General features: G+C 37.5%; 1 protein-coding gene across 1 annotated transcript in view; it reads right to left on the bottom strand.

The window, feature by feature from the left end:
• The window catches only part of LOC114659127 (E3 ubiquitin-protein ligase Midline-1-like), a 30,678-nt gene extending 7,291 nt beyond the window's left edge, over positions 1–23,387 (bottom strand). The window contains exons 1-5 of the mRNA XM_028811389.2: positions 22,694–23,387; positions 12,428–12,523; positions 12,085–12,318; positions 6,520–6,539; positions 2,645–2,772 (exon numbers count right to left, since the gene is read on the bottom strand). Coding sequence (XP_028667222.2) covers positions 2,645–2,772; positions 6,520–6,539; positions 12,085–12,318; positions 12,428–12,523; positions 22,694–23,296 — 1,081 coding nt within the window. The 5' untranslated portion in view covers positions 23,297–23,387. The remainder of the gene's footprint in view (positions 1–2,644; positions 2,773–6,519; positions 6,540–12,084; positions 12,319–12,427; positions 12,524–22,693) is intronic.
• Positions 23,388–26,649: the final 3,262 nt, after the last annotated feature.

Below are 26,649 nucleotides of genomic sequence, written 5' to 3'. Positions count from 1 at the left end.
AGTAGTAGTAGTAGTAGTAGTAGTAGTAGTAGTAGTATCTAGCTGTCCATTTAGTTAGTCTAACAAAAGTTGAAAATGCATTGCTGAATTTCTTAGTGTGTGGATCTGAGCATAATATCTAGATATCATTTATTTAATATACCATTTGGAGATGACTGTATGTTAAAGTCTAACTTTCAAAATTCATTTAGTCTGAAATGAAGGAGGTTTGGTTTTTACTGGTGCACAGCTAAGCCTTTTGAAAAGATTTCTCAGCAGTTGATTTGTTTAAAATGCAGCAGTAAAAAATATCTAATCATGCAATTATCTTGACTTTGCTGACGATGCTGTGATCTTTGTGAAGTCAATGGAGGCTCTGATCGAGGCTCTCGAGAGACTGAGCGAGGAATCTGAGTGTCTAGGCTTACGAGTGTCCTGGATAAAAACCAAGATCCAGGCCTTTATTGACCTCTTGGGCACAGCCATCAGCAGTGTGTCTGTCTGCGGAGAGAGTGTTGACCTTGTCGAGAGGTTTACTGACCTCAGCAGTGACATTCATGTCTCTGGTGACTCTTCCTATGAAGTCAGTAGACGGATTGGGAGAGCATGAGGGGTCAAGAGGTCGCTGGAAAGGAGTGTGTGGTGCTCCCGTTATCTATGCAAAAGCCTTTAGAGTCCTGGTGCTTCCTGTCTTGTTATATGGTTGCGAGACATGGACGCTATCCAGTGACCTGAGACGAAGACTGGACTCCTTTGGTACTGTGTCTCTCCAGAAAATCCTTGGACACGTTGGTTTGACATTGTGTCGAATGAGCAGGTTGCTCATGGAGTCCCGAATGAGGCACATTACCTGCATTGTGAGGGAGTGTCAGTTACGGCCCTATGGCCTGTTGGTGTGTTTCCCCGAGGGTGATCTGGCTCGTAAGATCCTCATTGTTGGGGACCCGAGTGGCTGGACCAGGCCAAGGGGTCGCCCACGTAACATCTGGCTGCGACAGATAGAGGGTCTTTTATGGAGGGTGGGACTGGACCGTATGTATGCCTACGGGATTGCCAACTGGGATCCCGAGTGGTTTCATCGTGTAGTGGGTGCGGCAACGCACTGTACCAGTGCATGCTCCCTGAGTTTACTTGACATGCAAATATCGCTTTAAAAGACTAACAGCTAGTGTAATGCAAATATCACTTTAATAAAAGACTAACAGCTAGTGTAATGCAAATATCGCTTTAATAAAAGACTAACAGCTAGTGTAAACACAGGTGTAAACACTGACTTCTTCAGTTCAAATATTAGTAAAATATACCACTCAAACCACTGTGATCAAGCACACATAGTTCATAAAAGTGTGCAGTTCAGGACAAAGTGTTTAAAGAAAAAAAAAAACGCACACACTGTTTTTTCACCCTGGTCGTAACGTGTCTATTTGCACTCTCTGGGCAAGTCTGTTTTATGTGGTGTATAAATTCATAAAAATGAATTGCGCACATGTTTGCTTGACTTCAGCTACATTCACAATGGTTAACACAATTCAACAACCTAGTACTAATAACATAAAAATAAATTCATTTGAATGTTTATTTTGGTGTGTAACTCAAGCAACAAGGCTGTTCTCTGTGTTGACATAATTAACAAAAACTGCATATTTAGGTTTTCAATGAAAAAGAAAACCCTCCCCAAAGAAAAAGCAACTAAATATTTTTAAAGCCTTCATACTTTTAAATTTGAAAAATACCCCTCATTCAATTTTAGCTATATTGTGGATATTGCTTACCAATAAAAAAAAATATTGAAATACAGCAATCCCTCCTCCATCGCGGGGGTTGCGTTCCGGAGCCACCCGCGAAATAAGAAAATCCGCAAAGTAGAAACCATATGTTTATATGGTTATTTTTATATTGTCATGCTTGGGTCACAGATTTGCGCAGAAACACAGGAGGTTGTAGAGAGACAGGAACGTTATTCAAACACTGCAAACAAACATTTGTCTCTTTTTCAAAAGTTTAAACTGTGCTCCATGACAAGACAGAGAGATAGAGAAAAGAAAACAAATCAATAGGGCTGTTTGGCTTTTAAGTATACGAAGCACCGCGGCACAAAGCTGTTGAAGGCGGCAGCTCACACCCCCTCCGTCAGGAGCAGAGAAAGAGAGAGATAGAGAGAGACAGAGAAAAACAAACAATTGAAAATCAATACGTGCCCTTCGTGCTTTTAAGTATGCGAAGCACCGTGCAGCATGTCGCTTCAGGAAGCAGCTGCACAGAAGGTAGCAACGTGAAGATAATCTTTCAGCATTTTTAGACGAGCGTCCGTATCGTCTAGGTGTGCGAACAGCCCCCCCTGCTCAATCCCCCTACGTCAGGATCAGAGAAAGTCAGCGCAAGAGAGAGAGAGAGAAAAGTAAGTTGGGTAGCTTCTCAGCCATTGTATGAAATCAACTGGGCAAACCAACTGAGGAAGCATGTACAAGAAATTAAAAGACCCATTGTCCGCAGAAATCCGCGAACCAGCAAAAAATCCGCGATATATATTTAAATATGCTTACATATAAAATCCGCGATAGAGTGAAGCCGCAAAAGGCGAAGCGCGATACAGCAAGGGATTACTGCATTATGTAATTCATATGTAAACCTAAATAGAAATTCCAATTTAATATATTTTACACACCTTGGAACACGTTATGTAAAGGGCGAAGTACAGGTATTTTCCCTCTTAATCCCTTCTGGAAAGCGGACATACTTTGCATGACCTCATGGATTTTACTGGAACAAAAGTCACTGTCTAGAATGTGATCCCTTTAAAGAGAAAGCAGGTCAGGTTAAAGACAGTGGAACCATTTCTAAGAATATATTGCAAGCTCTAATCATTTATTCTGGCAAAAATCAACTAAACTGAACAATCTTAAAAATAAACAAAGGAACTCCAATGGTATAGTGAAAGTTTTAATGCCATAAACCTCCAAAGCTCACATCTGGGTTCACATCTGAGCCAGGGAATGTACCTGTGTGGATTTTTTCCAAGTGCTCCGGTTTTCTCCCACTTCCCAAAGACACAGAGATTACTTCACTTGATACTTTATATTGGTCTGGTGTAAGTGAATGCATGTGTGTAAGTCTAGTGCCCAGTGCTGATCAAATGGCAATAATAATTGTCGTGATGTGAAATTTTGCATACAAGTTGATAAATATTTTGTATGTCTTTATTTGTAACTTAGACAAAGCAATATAATATTAGTATTACATTATTGATAATAACAGCAATGGTTTGATGGTTTAAGAACCCCTTCCTCCCTTTTAGGGTAATTTTACAACAGGGTTGGGGGGGAAGTGCCTCCAACAAGTTTGGTAAGTGTTTCTCTGCTAACGTCTCTCAGTCAACCCTCACAGGAAAACCAGGCTTCCTAACTGACAAACTTTACCTTAACATCTGGTTTGGAGGGCAGGTGTGAAGATGTTCTATCCCCCCATTGGTCTGAAGTATGGCTGTTTGGAACTGGCTTGTATGAAAAGCCTTTAAGTACCACAACGCCCTATTGGCCCTAGGGGTTGGACAGAAAACCTATAAATTTAAATTTCACCCCCCCTCTCTCTCTTACCAAACTGATGAAAGACCATCACACATCATGGACTGAAAAGGACAACACAATGACGAGCACAGCTCGGCAGCCATATTGAGACAGGCATGCAGTCTGTTCTGAAGAAAGCTGACCACAAATGATGCCTTAACTAAGAGACATTTTAAGTAACAAACAAGTCTGTGTGCCGCCTGAAACTACACATCACCATTTATCAGGTTGTATGGTTACCAATATTCAAATGTACTTTGCATATTGTTATTATTTATGAATATTATCAATAATACATTGTTTAAATTGTAACTTAACTCCTGCTTGTCTTTTACTACACCTAATTGCCTGAGCTTATAGATGTAGAAGGGAAGGTGGGGAGAAGTTATATACTACAATACCTTATAAACAGTGCTAAATTTGTGAGATTTAAGGCATTCTGACAAAGGCTACATATTAATAATATAAAAGGGGAAAGTAGAGTAAAATATTACAAAACAATAATAAAGCAAATGCAAGTATGGACAGATTTGAAAAACTGTGTTTTCTTAGACGTAAAATACCTTTCTACTATTGTTTGTTGTCCTTTTTTTTAAGCTAGTTTTGATCAATGGGTGCATTTTTTAAAATTGATAACCTTTCTAAAATGGAGACTAAGGCTATCCTATTTTTGCCTTTGCACTAGCACACCAACTCATATTGGAACTGACATGTGAAAATCTTCAGAAGGTGACTCAGCTTAATTGCAGCTTCAAGATCAATATAACCTCTATTGTATCTATACTCTTTGTTTGCTGATACTACCTTAACTCCTATTGAAACACCTTAAGTGGGTAAATAGTAATCACCATTCACAATATAATAAACCAACAGTGCCTTTATAACTCCATTACAATATGACAAATTTCAAAAAGTTTATCCAAGTGAGGTTGGTTGGGGAGCTTCATAGAAGAAAATCTGTCATTGGACATCAAAGGTAGAAGAAATTAAAATAATAATAATGTTTTGGAATGGACAAAGACCAAACCAAAAACCAAATGAAATTTTGAGGAAGGACCTACAACAAGCAGGTTCATGTGGAAAGCTAATGTTTGTTATTAAGCTGAAGCAATTTAGCATAGGATTGAAGAGAACTCCATATTCAAGTTGCTGCAGCTAAAGTTAATTTAAAAAGTGACTGCAACACAATTGAGAAAGCTAAACTTGTTATTTGTTCACTCCTTTTATTATTACAATTTCAATGAAAATGTTAGAAATATGGACAAAAACCTGAATTATGCATGTAGAATTTACAGACTTTAAAGTAACATATTATAAAATACCCTGCTAATTTCATTCTTAATGAAACCTAATCTTCCATTTAGCAGGAAACCAACTTTAGACAAAAACTGCATGTCTTTCAAGTAGCCACACTAAAATGTTTCTCTGATGTAATGTATGAAACAGTAAAAGAAAAATGTAATATTTCTTTAAATTCATGATGAACAAAGTATAGACAGCATACTTAAAATTGAATATTCTAAGAAAATGCACCAGATGTTTCTATTTTTGTTCACTGGGATCTTTGTCAAATTTGGCTTAAGAGTAAAAGATAATGTGTAAGGGCGCAAAGTAATGTGGTTTGACTCCCCTTGGTTTTTCAGGTTCAAATGAAACCTGCTAAATAGAACTACCTCCGGAATGGCAAAGTGAATGTGATGTTTCAACATCTGGCTTTGTAAGATAACCTGTAGAGTAGGCAAGCAAATTTTATACCGAGGCTAGTGTAGCACAGGTACATAAAAATTACAAAAGACTTTGTGAGGTGGTAAAACATCCCAGTATGAAACAGCTTTGCAAACTGACACATATAACTATTTGGAAGCTAATGCTCTATACAAATAGCTTTTTTATGATTTAAAAACCCAAAAAAAGAATTATTCACCCACCAGGGGAAGTACCACACAAATAGGTGGGGATTACTAAAGCTTGTTAAATTTAGAAGGTGAAGCTTATCCCTGCAGGATCAGGTGCAAAGCAGGCCCAAAACCTGGATGGAGTAGAAGTTCAGCACAAGGCACACTACCAATTCAACTAACACACGTGTCTTTCGGACGTGGGAAGAATACTGCAGTACCCAGAAAAAACTAAATTTCATGCAAATATAGGGAGAAACTACTAACTTAACAAAGATGGCACATTTAGTCAACGTTATCCACTGCACTACCATACAGAATTCTAACAGCTGGGTGCAAAGTTCAGTCTATTTGTATATATCCATAGTTTACTTAAGTAACAGTCACTGATGCAAATAGTCTAATACTAATGTTTTAAAATATACATTTAATATTAAAATTTTTGGTGCTTAATGTCACCCTAAACTACAATTATAACACAATTACTTTATTATCTGACATTTATCTTATGGCATTATTCCGATTCTATCCTTTTTATCTCATACAAATCATTACAATCGAAAAGCACTAAATTTGAGGAGGACAGTAGTTGGAGCCATCTGGCACCACACCATAGCACTTGTCAACTAGAGTAAAGGCAAGTCTGATTGTTTGTTTGTAACAAGCCGTACAGAACATATTCCTGTGGACCTGGACAGAAGCCAATACTTTTCACAACAGATACAAATTGCTTTAGATGTATTGTCAATGTAAGAATAGACTGGGGGGCTTCCCTCATACACTAGAAATGATTATTATATTCAATAGTGAGAAAAACGTATATTTTTTTATAAAAGTAAAATTAAATATTTATTTCAATGTTGTTCAAACAGGCTAAGTTGGCTTTTCTACAGTTAAGGTACAAGAATTATGGTTGCCATTTTATTTTTACTATAATGTTATTTCAGCTTTATTGAACTGTAGTCAGTCCTTGAGCTTTGTTATGTTCTTAAAACACTGTCAATTTTCGTCTCCCAGCTTATAATAAAAACACAGCAAAACATTTCAAGAAATAAGTAGTTAACAGAAAAGAGAATACTTACCAGGAGGTATTTTTTAAAACCTATTAAAAGAACACAAGACTGTTACTGCAGGTAAATTAATAAGAACAATACATAATTATTTACTTTACATAAAAGAAAAAAAAACACATGAGCATAAAAACAAAGAATAAACATCTGTGGACTGTTAGAGCAGAAACACAGTTGCAGCTAGTATTCATTGGTTATCAAACGTGAAGATTTAATCCAGTTTACACTCTGAGCCTATTCCTGGCAATATCGATTCAAGGTAGAAACCAAACCTAACAGTGTGCTTGTCTATCACAGAGTATACTCACATGGATGAGAGTTCCCCTAACATCCATGTGTTTGGCATGTAAGTGAAGGAAAAAAAAAAAAAAAGTACAACCCAGACAAAAATCCACACACAGATATTGGGTGTACAACAAGTCTAGACAGATACTCGCTAGGCTGGAATCTAGATCCAGAACTCTATCCAGAATTCTAGAGCTGTTACTGTAGTACTGTTACTGTAGTAGCAACACTAAACCATCTGCCTCTGTAGGTTCTAAAGCATCAGTACATAAAAGCCATACCTGTTGTCTCTCTCATTGTAAAATAAACTAATTGTGTTCTCAAGCTGATTTTTAATTTTCTTCCAGTTTATTATTATATTCAAAACCATAATAATAAGTCTGTGCATTTTATTGGTACTGCTACTGATCTGTAAATTACTTTCCTTTTTGTTTATAATTTGTTCCACAAGGCTTCTGACATAAGGGTTATGCAATTAGTTTAAATTCAAAAATCACTTTTTAGATCTTGTTCTTCCAAACAACTCTTTAACAGCATAAAATCACTTCACCCAGTACTGCTTTTAAAAAGGAAAATGCATCATATTCCTAGAAACAACATTCACTTAATCTGATGCATACATGAAAATCATTACCATAGATTATTTTAATACTTGAAGTGCCATCTAGTGACATGTTTACAAATTGCTTGTAGAATAAAAAAAATAAGTGCTTAGTATGAGAAAATAAATACAATAAATCTTTCCATGACACATCTGTCAAAACTGAGCTATTTAAGAACAAAAATTATTTCTAAAGAATACAAGGGTGATAATTGGCGATTCTAAATTGGCCCTAGTGTGTGCTTGGTGTGTGGGTGTGTTTGTGTGTGTCCTGCGGTGGGTTGGCACCCTGCCCGGGATTGGTTCCTGCCTTGTGCCCTGTGTTGGCTGGGATTGGCTCCAGCAGACCCCCGTGACCCTGTGTTCGGATTCAGCGGGTTGGAAAATGGATGGATGGACAAGGGTGATAAGCAAGAATTAGTAATATTCTTTGATTGAAGGGTTGCACAACTACAGTCGTACCACAATTCATTCTTACACTCAATACAGCATACTCTTGGCTGTCAGTTTAATAGCCACCTTATTAAAGATCATACTGTTATATGAAACACATTTACTACTGCAAAAAATAAATATCAGAAGCTGGGAGAGTCATGGGAGACAGTTTAAGGGCTCAATTAATGGTAATTCTACACCAATCCAAGGGGTGGCGCTGTATGATAATGTTCTCTCTTTTCCTCCCTTTGCAGACCAGAAGAATGATGGCTCTCCACGACCAACATCACTTTCAGTGTCCATACACCTGGACCCACCTCATCCTGCCCAGCTACTATATGAGCAGAAGACCCACCATCTTGGGCAGTCTCAATAGGTGCTCAAGTCTGAGAAGACTGTTTTTTGTATTTTCACAGGTTTCTTTTTGAAATAATATATTCAGTAATACAGGGTTTGCCTCAGGGTGTCCTAAAACACTGATCGTCTCTATCTTTACTTCTTACAGTGGCGTAGTCTTCAGAATTCTGGTGAACTGCAAGATGACAGAACAGCAGGACATGCCAGTGATCATTTAATCATGACTACAGAAACAAAGGCACTCAAAGTCCAATTCGGGGAATAGCAGACTCAGCTTGCTGAATCGGAGGTGCTAACCAAGCTTGCATTCCCTTCCAATACCTGACCCAGATATTGATACCCCTCCACCCAAAAAACAATACTGAGTTCTACTTTTTTCAGGTGTACTGCTACCTCTCATCACTAGAAGCGTACAGAGTGGGTGCACATACTAATGCTTTCCTTGAGGGGACTGGCACAGTGGGCCTATTACGACCTTAACAAGCAGGTGGCCAGTAATGACAACCAGCTAAATGCAGAGGTGCTGCTCAGGTATGACATCAGCTTGGTACCATTACACTGTACTTGCAATGTTTCTTGTGCCCGGACACACTTCAGTTAAATGTCATTGTATTTCACACTGCTCGTATTTTCACTAGAGACCACTCTTCTATTGAATGTACTTGTTTTGCAGCGTAGAAAGTTTAAAAGGGACGCCCCCAACCCTCTGTTCTTCAATCGAATGTCACTGTGTCTCAAGGCTCATAATTTCACTTGGGACCACTCTTCTATCGAATGTAATTATTTTGCAGCACTCAAAATTTCACAGAGACAACACCACCCTTCAATCAAATGCTACTGCATTGCCAAGAAAAATAAAAACGCCTCCACTTCAAGCACTATTTCTGACTATGCCAATTTACATCCTGCATACCAAACATGTGCTTTTTAAGTTGACCAGACACTTTATATTGTCCCCTGCGTAAGCATTGCCCCCAGCACTAGAAGAAGCTGGAATGAAAATGTAGGAATGTACTTCTTTTATTCATGCTGTGGAATACAAGAAAAAAAGCAACAACAACAAAAAAATAATTTTGAAAGTAAAGGTTTAGATGAATACATAACTATAGGTACATATTACAAATTGTTAACTTGTCTATTCAGAGACATATATAATATAGTGTATATGGATATACATATAAATGACACCCCACCTCACACAAATGCAATCCTTGTTTTGAGAGATTGTTCAGGTGCAAGAGAAACATGTTTTGAAAAATGGTAAACTGTGTGCCAAACAGTACAACTCTGCAACGCTAGGGAATATGAAAACTAACCTTGGTAAATCATAGTTGACACAATGAGGCACAAAAGAAAATTTATTCCAGGGTTGTGCATCATACAATGTCTTGGTTATGTACTGAAAAAAATCCAGTTTTTAGAGAAAAATCCCTAAAGCAACATTTTTTTGTGTTTATTATTTAGTTGATATTGATGTGAAACAAATGTTTTTATTAATATACTTTCTTGCAAAAATTTCAAATGTTTTGCTCATCTGCTCTTCAGCCATTTGCAGCTCCTTTGTTACATTAGCAGAATAATAGCTGTTCATTTTTGGGTATATAATTTAGGTGCATTAATGGCCAAAAAAATCTTAAGAAATAAGGGGTTAAGACCCTCTGGAACCTTTATTGATCTTAGTATGATGTGTTAAAATTGGAATGTAGGGTTAACTCAAATCTACACCACCTTTCTAATCCTTATGAGAGATGTCAGCCCTTCTAGCTACTCTTAACTTACTAATCACATGCACTTATTTGGTGCAGCAGATACAAATTTTAATCAGATTTGGCAAATAATAAAGATGGGTTGCTTATACTTACACTCACAAGAAAATGCAATTCCGTTGTATTTTGACTGTTCAATAAATGCTACTTTTCGGTGTCATTTTTTGGAGTAGGACATTTTGATCTACTGGCAGACGCCAAGTAGGTGATCAGTCCAACTGGGCTTGTGGGCATCAAATTAATGGAGACACAGGGGTGGCATGAAGTTGAATAAACTAGAGGAAACATGCCAGTCTGTTCACCTCACACTCTAGAAGCTCTTAGGTTCTAAGACCAATACTGTCCAAAACTAGCTTAACTTTCTACTCTGCCCACTTGTTCACATCATAAAATGACCTCCAGTCCTGCAATTCAAGGCCTCCAGACTGTGTGGCAGCATACTTTGCTCTTCTAAACATAAGCTGTGCAATAGGCCTTGCAGGCAGAGTGCTACCACATATTTGATCCAACTCAACTACTCATTGACCAAATTCAGTATTTTCCTACCTGGAACAACAACCCTCTTTAAATTTAATTTGCTGCACTTTACACACCGTATATACTTGTGGATAACTTATCCCGCAGATAAGGCGGGAGTTGATTTTAACATATAATTTCTGGTATTTTATAATGTCGTTCTTATAGGTTGAATGCAGAAAACTCATGCTATTGGTCCAAGAGATTAGGATATGCTAACGGCCACCTGACAGAGTAACCATGGAACACACTGCCTTTTTTTCTATGTGGGTGCAGCAATGCGCTCTATCAGCGTGTGCTCCTAACCTCTCTCTCTCTCTCTCTCGTGCCTACGTGACCACACAGTAATACCTAAACTATTCCGAAGCGACGTTTCCACTGTTTTTTGTACTTCACACCCTCGTACACCTTAATCGTAAGAGCATCCCTTATCTACGTTCGACCAGAAGAAAATATGAAGCTGGTTTTAAAGTAAACATCATTGAAGTAGCATTAGAAATTGGTAACTGCACTGCTGCAACAAACTTCGATGCGCCTGAGAAACTGATGCGAGGAGGCAAGAAGATGTTAAAAAAAAAAAAAAAAAAAAAAATTTAAGCGTCGTCTTTTTGAATGGGTGCACAAGTTGGGGTCCGATTTTATGATTGATTTTTCAGGTTTCAAGACTCAACTTATATGTGAGTATATATGGTAATAATGAAATAAGGGTCCGATCTTCACATGTTAACTTTGTTCAGGAGGTGAACATACTTTCTCAAAACACTGCATGACTGCACTTTAATGTATAGGTAATTATCACATTTTTACTTGTTAAAGGTAAACAGTTTTCCATTGCCATAAAGACTAACATATAACTTTCCAAATTTCAAAAATGAAGTATAAAAAAATCTTGACAACTGTCTATAGGTGAGGAACTAAGGACTGCAGTGCAAAACTAGTGCAGCAAATGAGATAAGATTACCACATCCCCAGCAACAGGTTCTAGCTTCATCAGGGAAGCCTTCTTTCTAAGGCTGGACAACAAATTTTGTACTATGTATTGGGCTACACACTGCCAGCTCCTACTATGCCTGGCTAAACTCAAGAGCAGCAGCTGTATTTCAGGGTTCCATCAGATTATTGAGATTTTAAACTTATCATGCAGAGACTATAGAGAACTTCATTTCTGCCCCTGAATTTACCCATTCAGTCATTATTCACAACTCTAAACTGCAGAAGAGGATAAGAGTGTAGACCAACCAACAAAAGTAGCTTGGTTTGAAAATTCAAGTCTCACTTGACCACAATGGATCTTATCAAGAGGACTTGAACAGAGTTAGGAAAATGAGTTCAATTATCCTAAGCAACTTAAAAAAAAAAAAATCACAATTCAAAATGGCCATATAACAGATTTACCAGTTTGCAGCAAACTGTTCATGCAATAAAATATTTCAATAAACCAGGTCATGGGAACTCCTAACATGTTTTACCCACCTACTTTAAACTCATAAATAAAAAAATCATATTCAAACATATAACTATACACATATTTGAAGCATAGCAAGGAAACCCAAGAACTGAAATTATCTTAAGTAAGAACATTGCACAAAAACAAAATTATGACTATATAACGCTTACCTGAACCAAAGTTAAGGGGTCCTGGTTTGCCACTGCATTATTGAAGGCACATTCGGCATCCTCAAGGCTTTTTTGCATCTGTTGCAGTTTCTCTTCACTTTGTCTGTGCAAACTACTTTCCAGTTGAACATCTACAGAAAATTTCTTTTCCCAGGCTGCTTCTTCAATATCAATAAATAATTTTACTTTTTGCAAGAAATGTAGAAAGCTTTGGCGTTGCTGCTCAATAGAATTCTAAAAGTGAAAAATGAATGTGACACTGTTCAATTTACATTCACTAAACAAGCAAAAATGAAACTGAAAATTTGTGTGAGGTTAAAAGTTAAAATTAAACTTCCATTACCTTTGAATTTGAGGCAGTCTGGTCCAATTTCATGTGACTAGTTTGAATGTGCAGAAGATTTTCTCTTATTTTTCTTAAATTTACTTGGCATTCTTCCTAAAAATAAATTACAATAAATTGTACATGTTAATGTTTAAGAAAGCAACCTTGTTCATAGTATTGTCTTCATATTTACCATTATTCTAAATGTTAAATATTTCACATCTTTTCAACATCAATGTAAGGGTTCTTTTTAAGCTGACATTAGTAAGAATTTGATAGTTACAACAACTTGAAATTTTGACTGAATAAAGGTTATATACATCCACCTTTCCATCAAAAAATAAACCTATTTAATGTGAAAGTTACAAGCTCTTAAGCTTATTCTGGGATCCCGAGTTATAAAGCAGTGATCAACACTGCTTTAGGGATTTCTCCAGTTAACATCCTTGCGCATATCTGGGATTTGAAACCCATGAGGACATAGAAAGAACGTTTACACTCCAGGAGTTGGGAGCCTATTCTAACAACATCTGGTGCAAAAAACAAATAAAACCAGGATTGGACGCCAAACTATCAGCGACACAATAGTGTCCGCACACACATTCACTTACATCGGTCCAATTTAGAATACACAATTAACCTAAAGTGCATATCTTTATACTGTGGAAAGTAACCAAAGTGTATGGAGAAAACCATGCAATCAAAGGAAGACTATTCAAACTCCACCTCGGTGGAGCTGTGAAGCCATGTTCATGCTCCACATTTAAACGATGTTGTCCATTCATAAATCCACTTTATAAATTTCCCTGGAAAGACCAGGAATAAGGACCTCGTCCAAGGTGGATTCCCTCCATCACAGAGCACACTCACACAAAAACACTCTAAAATACAAAATCAATTGAGAACCATTAATTAGCCTAACCTGCAAATCTTTGAGATGCAAGAAAGAAAAACTGGAATACAAGAGTAAAAATTTGCACACATGAGGGGTGTCATTAGCAGCTATTTAGCAAGTTATACAATGTATATGTGCACATTTAACATAAGTCGCTATTTACAGTATGAAATCGTCAATATTATACAGTTCATCTACCTATTTTAGACCCTACTTAATACAACATCTTGGAGGCACTAGCCCATAATGAAGCAATTGACCCAATGAAATACCAGCGCATCACAGGTCACATACATCTTTATCTTGATTTAGGGATTTATAAGAAAGGGCACAATGATTGTGTCATTGCAAATATATTAACAGTTTCACAGTGAATTATCTCAGGCCATATTGTCGTATAAAATAACAAAGCTTTCCTCTCAGATGAAAATCACAAAAAATTAGCTGATTGGCACAAACTCTAAAAATTCTCTGATGAAGAAACCTCACTTAGCAGTGCACACTAAATAAATCAAGGTTGTTAATAAAGAAAATAAGCACATGACACCAATGAAGAAAGCAGTACTGTTCTCAAATATGTTTTAGAATGATTTATCATTCTTTAGAAAACATTTATGACAGAATCAGCAGATATCAAAAGCTGACCTACAGGCACTAAAATATTCCTATTGATACTAAATAAACGTTCCACCATGACAGCCCTGATGACAAAAGCAGAAACGTTATAAATGGAAAATGCTGTTATACAGCATTAATAGCATTCAGGGACCAGTTTACACACTGCACTATGGTGGAGAACTGGGGCCTATCCCAACAGAATGATGTTCAAAGGTACCAAGAAAACTAGACTGTTTTTATTGCACCATCAGAGAAAAACACATTAACCAATGCTAGTGTAGACTTGTCTTATAAACTAAAATACAAAACGAAAATGTGTAGCTTGAGAAATCCATATGGATATAGGGAGAACTGCAAATTCCACACAGACAATGTCTATCCTTGAAAAATAATCCTAGTTACTTTATAATAACACTACTGAAATTAATGTTGCAATTTCATTAAATATCTAGTTATTCAAGATGAGAGAAAAACAAATAGATTCAGAAGTGTAATTGCAGTTTATTTCATCTCAAAATATTACACAAACTAATGGCTAGTACTTTTGCTTTTTTATAAGCCATAGAAGGGTGTAGGACCTCTATGCAGCAATGATGATGATCGTGCTGTGTGATATCCCCTGTACTCAACTCCAGCATATATCAAACCATGGACATCTTGTAGTTCATGAATCAGACACTAGTGAGGGAATGAGGGACACTGACCACTACAAAGACAGCGAAAAAATATGTTCTTTATTAATCCAATGTTGAGTTTTTTGCTAGAATGGTCAAAAGTCAATAAGTGGCAAATTCAAAAGAAGTCATATTAAGAATACAATAAATAATCCCTGACAATATGAAATGTTCACGTAAGAAAATTCACAAAATCCAGCCATTTAGCTCTCTTACAGTATATAGTCACTTAGGGGTAATTCCTGAAAACATCTTCTTGATGAATCTTGCTCTTCTATATTCTGGGAAGACTCTTCCCCACTTTACTTTCCTTCTCTCAACTCTTAGTTCTCTCTCACTCATCCAGACCCAAGGTCAAGTTCACAGTCCACTCTTGCAGTAAACCGGAGCTGGTTGCATACATTACCCTGTCCTCACTGCTCTGATGTTCTGCAGATCCGACCTTGAAATGATGATTCCTGGAACAAACAGACAAAATGCTAATCCTCATGCTCACCTCACCCAAACTCATTCTGGCTTTACATAACAACACTAGGAAACCTCTTGAAATTTCATCAACTCCCCGACTGTCATTCAATCGCCTCTAACTGCTAACATGCTGGAATCCTACCTTTTAGGTATGTCTCTCAATGGTGCTAATTACCCCAGCTAACTGACATTGTTTTGATCGCTCACACCCTATTCAATTTCCATGCCAGTACAGTACTCCATTCATCTCCCTGGCCCTTTTTCTCTCTTTCTCTAGTGGTGATCAAATCCAGCTCCATGTCGCTCTATAACCACTGCTTAAGTGCACTGCTTAAATATTTATGTTTTTGACTACATTCTACAAATGGCTACACCCACTGTAGCCTGATTCCCGAGTTGCATTGTGATGCCTCGCCACATTGTGCCATCTGTAGGAATACAAGACATTTTTTGGTACCTGCATAATAAAATGAATGAAGGTTAGCACTAAGAACATCAACTGTAAATTTTACGGCCAATCCTGATGGATGATTTTTCTGACAGAAAAATCATCCAATTCTGAAACTGTCAATTTCAAAGCACAACAAATTCTGTAAGTATCAAGTGGGTGATTCGAATCAATAAAGCAATTAACTGATGTAATCAGCTAAGTAACTAATAATTTTTACTGAATTGTATTTTCTTAATTTGAGGGACAGTGTTACTTCTCTAAAATTATAAATAACAATGCTGGTAATCCAAGAGTTTTATTCTCTACTATTGATTGTTTGCTAAACCTAGGTCTCTCAATGGAATGCCTCCAAAAAACATCCAATGAAACTTGTGAGGCTTTTACTATATTTTTTAATCACAAAATTAATGATATTACAAATAATATAGTACATCCCCTAAATACTGATCCTATTAAAGCCCAGTATTCCATTTTAAGATATTAAATTCTTTCACCGGGCAGCACGGTGGCGCAGTGGTAGCGCTGCTGCCTCGCAGTTTGCGTGGAGTTTGCATGTTCTCCCCGTGTCTGCGTGGGTTTCCTCCGGGCGCTCCGGTTTCCTCCCACAGTCCAAAGACATGCAGGTTAGGTGGATTGGTGATTCTAAATTGGCCCTAGTGTGTGCTTGGTGTGTGGGTGTGTTTGTGTGTGTCCTGTGGTGGGTTGGCACCCTGCCCGGGATTGGTTCCCTGCCTTGTGCCCTGTGTTGGCTGGGATTGGCTCCAGCAGACCACCGTGACCCTGTGTTCGGATTCAGCGGGTTGGAAAATGGATGGATGGATGGAAATTCTTTCACCAGGATAGATTTACCCGATTTAAATAGAATAATTTCTCAACCGAGACCTTCCACCTGCGTCCTTGAGCCAATACGAGCAAATTTTTTCAAAGAAGTATCTGGCGTGCTAATTGATAGTGTTCTTGACATAGTAAATTCATCATTAGACTAGCAAAATACCCGCGCTTCGCAGCAGAGAAGTAGTGTGTTAAAGAGGTTATGTAAACATATATATATACATAAACATATATACTTATATATACATATCTACATATACACATATCTACATATATATATATACATATACACATCCACATATATATACATATATCAACATATATATACACATACATACATACATACACACACACACATTATATATATATATATATATATATATACACATACAGACACATATATATACATATACATATATACATATCTACATACATACACATATATATATATATATATATATATATATATCTATATATATCTATATATCTCTATCTATCTATTGTCAGTTCAGCACTCCGGTTGGAATATGACCAAGCCGTGCAAGCTTACTGTTAAGAATGCAACATATAGTTGTACAGGAGAAAAGCAATCTTGCCTCAAATCAATAGCAACCTTTTGTAGGTCTATGAACTTAATTTAAACTTTAGGTTTACACGGTGCTCTGTTTCCATAGTACCTGCACTCATGAATATATCTGTATGTGTCAGTCGCTGAAATCCCCGCGCTTGGCACCGGTGAAGTACTGCTTTTAAATTTTTATTAAGAAGAAAAGAAAACCTTTTTAAATTGAGGTAAAATATACCACTAACAATTTGTTAAGGATCTGTTTTTTTGTGTAGCTGACTTCACATAGCCTCTCCGCTGTTTTATAAACGAACGTCATATAAGGTCTTCCTTTTTCGTTGCTTCGCCAACGGAAGCAGCCTTTTTATTTAATCCTGTTTTTACGATTGTTCTGTTTGTATACCAGTTTGTCAGTTCAGCACTCCGGTTGTAATATGACTAAGCCGTGCAAGCACACTCTTGAGAATGCAACGTATAGTTGTACAGTAGAAAAGCAATCTTGCCTGAAATCAATGGCAACCTTTTGTAGGTCTACGAACTTAATTTAAACTTTAGGTTTACACGGTGCTTTGTTTCCGAAGTACCTGCACTTATGAATATGCCTGTATGCGTCAGTCGCTCAAATCCCCGAGGTTCGCACCGGCGAAGTTCTGCTTTTAAATTTTTATTAAGAAGAAAAGAAAACCTTTTAAAATTGAGGTAAAATATACCAATAACAGTTTGTTAAGGATCTGTTTTTTTGTGAAGCTGCCTTCACTCGAGTGATCACTTCGAGCTTTAAGCCTGAGAAATCACCCCATAAATGCACACGTTTAATTGCACATCTGTTAATATGTATGCTTACACAGTATTAAAAGACACTCAACAATTAACGTCATTTACCTTCGTTCCCGCGTTTGACTCGTGCTGTAAATCTGTTCCTTGTTTTCACTTCACGTGATTACGTAGGAGGCGTAATACGTGATGACGCGATACGTGACTCCGCTTCCTCCATTAGAGTACAGTGAAAATCGTTTAACACGAAACTGAGGGGACTGAAATATTTTTTCATGTTAAAAGAATTTCGTGTTAAAGGATATTACAAAAAAATAAAACATTCAGTATATTCAACAAAATTAAGTTTATTAGAGTACATTTTATTTACATAGATATGTATATATGCATGCATTTATTAAAAATGGGAGCATTCTGAGATCTCGCTTGTTTGAACCAAACAAGTAAAGCCGTCTCTAAATCCTCGTGCTTGGCCGTTCTCATCCATTTTCGCTCTGGTTCAAACTTACTCCGTTCAAACATTTCCGTAATTTGCTCTCTTTTTTTTTTTAATTACTGTATTGTTGATAATGTAGAGATAGCAATATCAAAATCTTTACAGATTTCCGTTTTCGTCTTCTGTTTTTGATCAACAGCCTTAAGAAGCTCCATCTTCATTTTAAGCGAAATAGCAGTTTGCTTTCCCCCTGAGCTCTTTGCCATTGTGCTCGTAAAAAAAATTCTTCTAAAATAGAAAAAAAAAAACGCAAACCAAACTCACTGATTTTTACGCACACAGCGATGTACTCGTCACCGAATTCCAAAGCTAACTGATGAGAGATGAGATGTTTTTGTGTGGCGTTTGTAGGGGTGGAGGGTGAAAGTAGCTTATATAAACAAAATTGGCTCGTGTCACAGGCTATTCCGAGGGTATTTCAAAGCCAAGTTAGCCTCCTTTCTACGAAACATGTGAAACCACCTCTCTTTCATTTCACACCCCTCTTAAATCTCGCCTGCGCGGCTGGTGTTTTCCGTATTTTGTTCATTCCCAGAAGGGAAATCTTTTCGTGTTAAGCGATTTTCGTTTCGTGTTAAGAGAAAAAAATGCATGAAAATACATAGTAGTTTGTCGGGACCGTTGTATTATTTCGTGTTAACCGATATTTCATCTTAAGCGTTTTCGCGTTAAACGTATTTCACTGTATATGGACAAAAAACAGGTTCCAGTTATGACCATTACGCGTAGAATTTCGAAATGAAACCTGCCTAACTTTTGTAAGTAAGCTGTAAGGAATGAGCCTGCCAAATTTCAGCCTTCCACCTACACGGGAAGTTGGAGAATTAGTGATGAGTGTGTGAGTGAGTGAGTCAGTCAGTCAGTGCTTTGCCTTTTATTAATTAGTATAGATACAGGGGTCTTCCCAGACTGTCTTACAAATGCTGCTGTTAAACCACTGTTCAAGACAATTATCTCGACTCCTCTGTTTTTGAAGATTTTAGACCTATTTCTAACCTGCCTTTCATAAGTAAAATCCTAGAAAAGGCAGTCATTATGCAGCTAAATGATCACCTGAATAAACATTCTGTTCTTGACAAGTTTCAGAACAAATCACAGTGCAGACACTGCACTCGTTAAAGTAGTAAATGACTTGCGGGTAAATGCAGACAGAGGCCGTTTACCTGTTCTCATCCTCTTAGCTCCGAGTGCCGCATTTGATACCATGGATCACAATATTCTTAGAAATTGCTTTAGTCAGTGAGTGGGCTTCTAGGCAGTGTCTTAAATTGGTTTGAGTCTTAATTAACAGGTAGAAAATTCTTGTTTAGTTGTGATAATTATACTTCAAAGACACACAATATTCTATATGGTGTTCCACAAGGCTCAATCCTGGTTCCGCTGCTCTTTTCAGTCTCCATTAGGTCAGATTATCTCGGGGCATAAAGTAAGCTACCACAGCTATGATGATGACACACAACTTTGTATTTATCAGTAGCGCCTGATGACCCCGACTCTCTTGATTCACTGACACAATGTCTTGTTTGTGTTTCTGAATGGATGAGCAGTAATTTTCTCAAACTAAATAAAGAGAAAACATAAATCATAGTGATTGGCAAAAATGGATATAATAAGGGTATTAGAAGTAAACTTGATCCATTAGGCTTAAAAGTCAAGACAGAGGTAAAGGATTTAGGGGTAATTATTGACTCTGACCTAAATTTTAAAATCACATATTAATCAGATTACTAGGACAGCATTTTTTCACTTACGAAATACAGCAAAAGTTAGATCCCTTATAACTTTGCAAGATGCTGAAAAATTAGTTCACACTTTTGTTTTTAGTCAACTAGATTACTGTAACGCACTCCTCTCAGGACTACCCAAAAAATGACATTGATCAGTTGCAGCTAGTGCAGAATGCAGCTGCTAGAATCTTAACTAGGAAAATAAAATCTGAGCCCATCTCTCCAGTTTTATGTCATTACACTGGTTACCTGTGCAATTTAGAATGGACTTTAAAGTACTGCTTATGGTTTACAAAGCTTTATACAATCTCGCTCCATTCTATATTTCAGAATGCCTCTCACCTTACACTCCAAATCGTACCTTTATATCTTCAAATCAGTGTCTGCTTATAATTCCAAGAGCTAAACTTTAAAGAAATGGTGAGTCAGCCTTCTGCTGTTATGCACCTAAAATCTGGAATAGTTTACCGATAGAAATTCGCCAGGCTAATATGGTGGAGCACTTTAAAAAACTGCTAAAAACCAATTATTTTAACATGACTTTCTTATAGCTTCATTAAATGTAATCCTGATATTCTGTATGTGCATTTAATTATCATTTTTAATGGCTAAGAAATCCATACTAACCCCTATTTTCTTGGCTGTTCTTTTTCTGGTTTTCTGTGATGGTGATCTGCACCACCACCACCTGATCAAGGCACCATGCAGTCCTTACATTGATGGATTGAAGGCCAGAGGTCCACATGACCATCATCATCTAATTCTTCCATGTGAAGCCTGAAAACCATGAAGACTGATTGAGATCATTTATGTTAGGTAGAATGCCCAATAGGGACTGGGCAGTCTTGTGGCCTCAGAACCCTTGTAGATTTTGTTTTTTTTTTTCTCCAGCCCTATTTTTTAATTTTTCTTTCTTCATCTTGTAAGGCACTTTCAGCTACATCTGTATGAAAACATGCTATATAAATAAATGTTGTTATTAATCAACTAACCTTCCCCGCCCCTCTCCCACATTGCATACCAGAATACTACAACTCTCTGTACTGTTCTTGAGTTGGCTAATCATGGCAGCATCTGTATGACCGAGTAGTGCCTGTGCCTCTCCTTACTTTCTCTAATAAAAAGTTAATACAACATGTGCATAGCAATGGTGATGATGGACAGCCTTCTTTTTCTGCACTTTGAATTTCAAGATCTTCTGCTACATTTTTATTTATTATGATTGTGCTTGCTATACCTTCATAGTATTTTTTCCAAATCAGCACCTTCTCCAGAAAAAAAAATCAAGTCTGTTAAAACTTCCCATATCATGGTTTATCAGATATGGTGCAGCTGGTTTTCATTTAGAGTTGGCACACAGACAGGTAAAGCAACTTGCTGATGGTCACACAGTAAGTCGGTCACAGGCAGGAACTGAACCAACAACCCTGGGATTTGACTCCAGTGCCTTAGCCACATCACCACATTGACTCCCCACGTACTGAAGATAAGCAGACTGTTTTATCTAGAAATATTCAATTAGCCTGCTTCAACTGTGGTTGGATATGTGCTTGAGTGTCATATTAATGGGCTAGCATTTCATCCATTTTTAGTTCATACCTTGTAGTCAATGCTGAAAAGATACGTAAGCATCAGCTCCCTGGGACCTACAACGTGATAACAGGATGGATGGATTCATTAATACAATCGCATGTATTAATATTCACATGTACACACACACGTACTAACCTGCACATCAACTTTATAATTCCAGCACCATTCTGCAGCTATTTATGTTGTATGTTGCTTAACTTATTTTGCATGTGATTTTGTTTTCTGTTATACGCAGCTCCAAAGCTACAAAGTGAAATCTTTGTACATTAAGTACTGGCGAATAAAACTCACTCTGATTCCAAAAGTGATACTAATGCAGGCTGGTATAGCCAATAAAAAATTTTAAGTGGATATCAGTTTAGATTTATCCAGGTTAGAAAAGTGATTATGCATTATCAAATGGAAGCTGCTGAAGAGATACATGCTTAGTGATGGGACCACATTTCCCACTTACAGTGCCTGGGTGAAGCTGTGCACTTCAAAGGTTACAAGTGGGCTGTCTATGAAGCACGTTTTTTTTTCTACCAAATCTCAGAGTCAAACCTACTTAGGTCAATTGGTTCCTCTAAAATTTGGCTAGAACCGTATAAGTATTTGGTTATCTCCAGTGTTTCTGGTTAAAAGTGACCGTGAAATGCAAAATGCTTGTTTGGTAAAATATACCGTGAAATGCAAAATGCTTGTTTGGTAAAATATTGGATAGTGGCAGCTGTGGCTGTTATGAAACCAACGTACAGATTACAAGTGCATAGCATAATCGTTTCCCTTATTTCAAAAATAAGTGCGGAGGATTTTTAAGGGACTTGTTCAGAGTCACTGCGCATCATTGGTTTGGACTGCCCCATTATCATCAATAAAACCTTAAGGGTGGCATCAACAAGATGCCAGGCTAAAGAGAGGACGGAAATGAGCTGATAAGTACTTTGCATTTTCTATTTCGGTAGTTTGTCGTCTTAAATAGCTACGCAGAAAGTTGAGATGTGACTGGCTAAATGCTTCTGGGCGGGTCTTGGAGATAACGTTTGAAAATACCGCGTCACAGTGCCGTCCGCCTCCCGTTTCCCTGGTACAAGTTAACACAACCAACCCAGTCCCCTAGGGAATAAACTGACATTCAGGCAACCGGTGCCGAACATCAGAACATTAGGAAGAGCATCATAACGATCCTTCCCGCGGTATCTTCACTACTTACTCTCATCGTGTTCAGGACCTCGGTTATTCTCACCACATCGTGCCCCTCGAGATGCCCGGACTCGGCCGGGATCATGCAGAACACACACAGGGCGGTAGAATCACTCTTGCAGTACAACTCCAGTTCTTTGCCGTGCTTTTTACACAGTCGCTCCGTATTTTCTGTTGGGTTTACTAGAACATGTTGCCGAAAAAAGTCATTTTCCAAATGGGGCATAATGTGTAAAGTGCAGTACGATTCTCCACAAGTGACGCAGCTCTTCTCAGCTTCAGCTTTCTGTTGGCCTTTACAGACGCTACACGAAACCCCCTCTGCTGTCTTATGCCGGTATTTCTCTATGATGTTGCGTAGAGCCACGTTCCTGTTGAGCCGGAGCCCTGCTGCACAAGGTGCGAGGCAGAGTGGGCACGTGTAGTGAGCCTGTCGGCTGCGGTTCCCCAGTCCAGCAGTAGCTGATTTCTTGAGCTGTGAAACGCATTCTTCACAATAATTATGACCGCACGGTAGAGTCACGGGTTCAACAAATACATCACGGCACACGGCGCAAATGAGCTCTTCATCTATTCCCAACGTCTCCATGGTCGCCCCGAATCGACTTAACATGCATAACCAAATCCGAAGGTTGTTAGAGTGCCTAACAAGTTGAGACTGTCCAGCTCGCCGCTTATGAAGTGATAACGGAGGCGATGACGTAAAAACCCAGGAAACAGCGCGAGTGGGCCGAGTTTAACGAGCGATATGAAGTATGGATAGCTGCCTGGCTCAAAACGGTTTGTGTTTTCGCTGTTTGGACTCAAAGGGTGCAATCGGTGCGCAGTAGTTGTTAGGAGGATACCTTTTACTAAATAATGCTGATGATTTGACTTTTTGCAGTCGTCATAACACGAGCACACACTATACAAGCGTACAGCTAGTGATCGGAAGGCACTAAATTTGTGGTTTAAATAATACAACTGCATATAGTGTCTTTCACAGTCGGCCAAATAATGCAAAGAGTAAAACAGCATTACTAAAGATGATTTAAACGATGCACTGGCTGTATGTAAATAAATATTGTATAGGTACTGTTCTGTAATTCTTAAATCATCAATACGGGGAAGTGCATTTTTAGAGTGTGTAAGCATATCTGGTCAAAAACTTCGAGGTGGCTAAGCAGTTAGCACTCACTAATCTAGAATCTAAAACTTGATCCCTGGAATGTGTGTCTCCATGGGTTTTACTCCTGTATCTCAAAGATATGGATGTTAGGTTAACTGGATTGAAAAGAGATAGATGCAAAACGTGGTGTCACGGGTAAGATGCAGTCTTGTGAAAAAGCATTTAAACCTTCCTAATATCATCTAATTTTATATATTTATCACAATGAATTTCTTCATATTCTTAAACAAAATGTAATATTAGATGAAGGAAACCAGAGTAAATATATGACACCATGTTTACATTGCTACTTAATTTGTAAGTCAAATAAAATGAATTCAAAAGAAGTTAATTAGCAGCAAAAACAGGTAACTCATTAAGAAAAGGGTTAGAATGAAAACCTTCAGCCACTGTGGCCCTCCAGGACTGGAGTTGGGCACCCTGCTTAGACCCTGACAGCAAGTACCCACATTTTATATTTGCATTTTAATGTTATGTATTATCAGTTTTTGTACTTGTGTAACAAACTGAATTTGTTTCTAAGGTTCCTTAGAAGGTGACTGAACTCTCTCGTCAATGCTATTAGAATGGCAATAGCAGAAACATTGTTCTTTATTGGTGTAAGAGGAGCAATTGCAACCACTGTCTTTAACACTGGCTGCAGTGATTTGGAAACACATAGTTTTTCTCGCAATTGAGAATAAACAGTCTGATATAAAGTATAAGCGATTTGCAAGTAATCGGCTGTAAAAAATAATGTACCCCAGCAACACAATCTATATAAGGGCTCATTACAGATTGCTAAAGTAAGAAGGTGTACTGGTGTGGGTGTTATCTTGTGTAACTGAATATTCTGTCTTATTGTAAAAACTGCCATGACGTTTAAATTCTGTTCCAGTACCTAAAAAAGATTTAATTAGAATTAAATGAATTGACTCAAGATTTTTGGTGAAGAGCAATGGATTGACCATTTTTGGCCCATATGGATATTATTTCAACTTGTTCTGTTCTCAAATAAAAACGGAATAAGAAAATGTAATATAATACACAACGAAACTGCAGTACTTAATACATCACATAAACGATCACATTATGACTCAAATATCGCGTTAATAATTCATTTTAACAGCATAACACAAGAGTGTGGAACAATCGTTAAGTACCCGGATCAAAAAAAAAAACAAAAAAACACATGCGCCACCATACGAACTCGGGAGATGAACATCACCTAACTATTAAGATGTACTTATTATTAAACGGTTCCATTATATTTACCTTAGACAAAACCTGGCATTGTGCTACTGCTACTGGTTAAAGATATGACATCTTCTTTCGGCTGTTCCCGTTAGGGGTTGCCACAGCGGATCAACTTTTTCCATATCTTTCTGTCTTCTGCATCTTGCTCTGTAACACCCACCACCTGCATGTCCTCTCTCACCTCATCCATAAACCTTCTCTTAGGCCTTCCTTTTTTCCTCTTGCCTGACTGCCCTATCTTTGACATCCATTTCCCAATAAACCCAGCATCTCTCCTCTGCACATGTCCAAACCAACGCAAACTCGCCTTAATGATTTATAATACCTGTTGGTGACAGCTTTAAAGAATTTAAACTTTTGGTGAACACTTGGGCGACACAAAACGCTTATAGAATTATATATGTAAATGGGCAGTTCCTTTTGATCATTATTAGACTACATGGAAAAGAAAAGTAAGCATTAAAATAATCATTTAGTAAAGTTGCACTTTCTAAATGCACCAGTGCGTGTACAACGAATTAAACCACTCGGATATCTGTCAGTGAAGTGAATGTACAGTATGCTTTATATGATTAGCTTTGTTTCCGTTCTTCCTTTTAGGCCTGAATTTTATAAACAAGAGTTTATAAAGTATACAAGAGTTCAATAATCAATTCAAAAAATCCCTTTCTGTCAGCACGGACGTTTTTTTGAGGAACCTATTGAATACAATAAAGACGGGCACGGTGAATTATGGGATTTTTCACCCACATGACACGATTCCGCGGAAGTTCAACCGACACCTCGACTTCTAGACTATAGGGGGGAATAGGCATTAGTAAAGCAGTATTTCCTCCTCTGCAGTTTAAACCTTAACTGCTTCATCATACAAGTATCTGTAAATAAAAATATCTGTTTATAAATATGCTTCTTTGTTTATATCTATATATATATATTTATATATGCATCAACATGCTTTTTACAACAAATTTTCTTTCTTACCCAAGTGATGTGTACAATGGTTTGAACCCCGCTTCTACGCCCGTACGGTGGATGGAGGCAAAATTAAACCTCGATTCATATACATGAGTTGTTTTGTACGCTATTTAAAACTTTCATTGTAAATTAACAGCAGTGGTTTGAGATTAAATAAAGTGCATCTTTTGCTGGGATTTTTTTCAGGTACGCGATTCCTATGAATAATTTTACTTGTCTGCATTCTAATTTAAGGACTTCGAGTTTTGTAGCCTTCGTTTTTAATAGATTGCGAGATTTTTGATCAGTGAAGATGAATCGAGGAAATGCTAATATGATAATGCGAGTGCTTTATGTACATTTTTAAATTATTGGGCATGTGAGATTTTTATCTCTCACCACTGAATATTAAACTTGTCGCAGTAATCGTTATATACGAGCAAGCTTTATGTTTTTATGCCAAATTAAAATGTCCAGTTTAAGAAATTCCCTCAGATGGTAATGATCATTCACTATAGGTGTCTGTTTTAGGATTCACTTTTGACTTCTTTAGCATGACATTGGCTCAGTCAGCAATGCTAGAAGAGATCGCCTGTTGGAATGAAGAA

Source organism: Erpetoichthys calabaricus, chromosome 10 (genome assembly GCF_900747795.2).
Source record: "Erpetoichthys calabaricus chromosome 10, fErpCal1.3, whole genome shotgun sequence".
Lineage (NCBI taxonomy): Eukaryota > Metazoa > Chordata > Cladistia > Polypteriformes > Polypteridae > Erpetoichthys > Erpetoichthys calabaricus.
The sequence above is the reverse complement of the archived record's forward strand: the minus strand, read 5'-3'. Positions and strand labels throughout refer to the sequence as shown.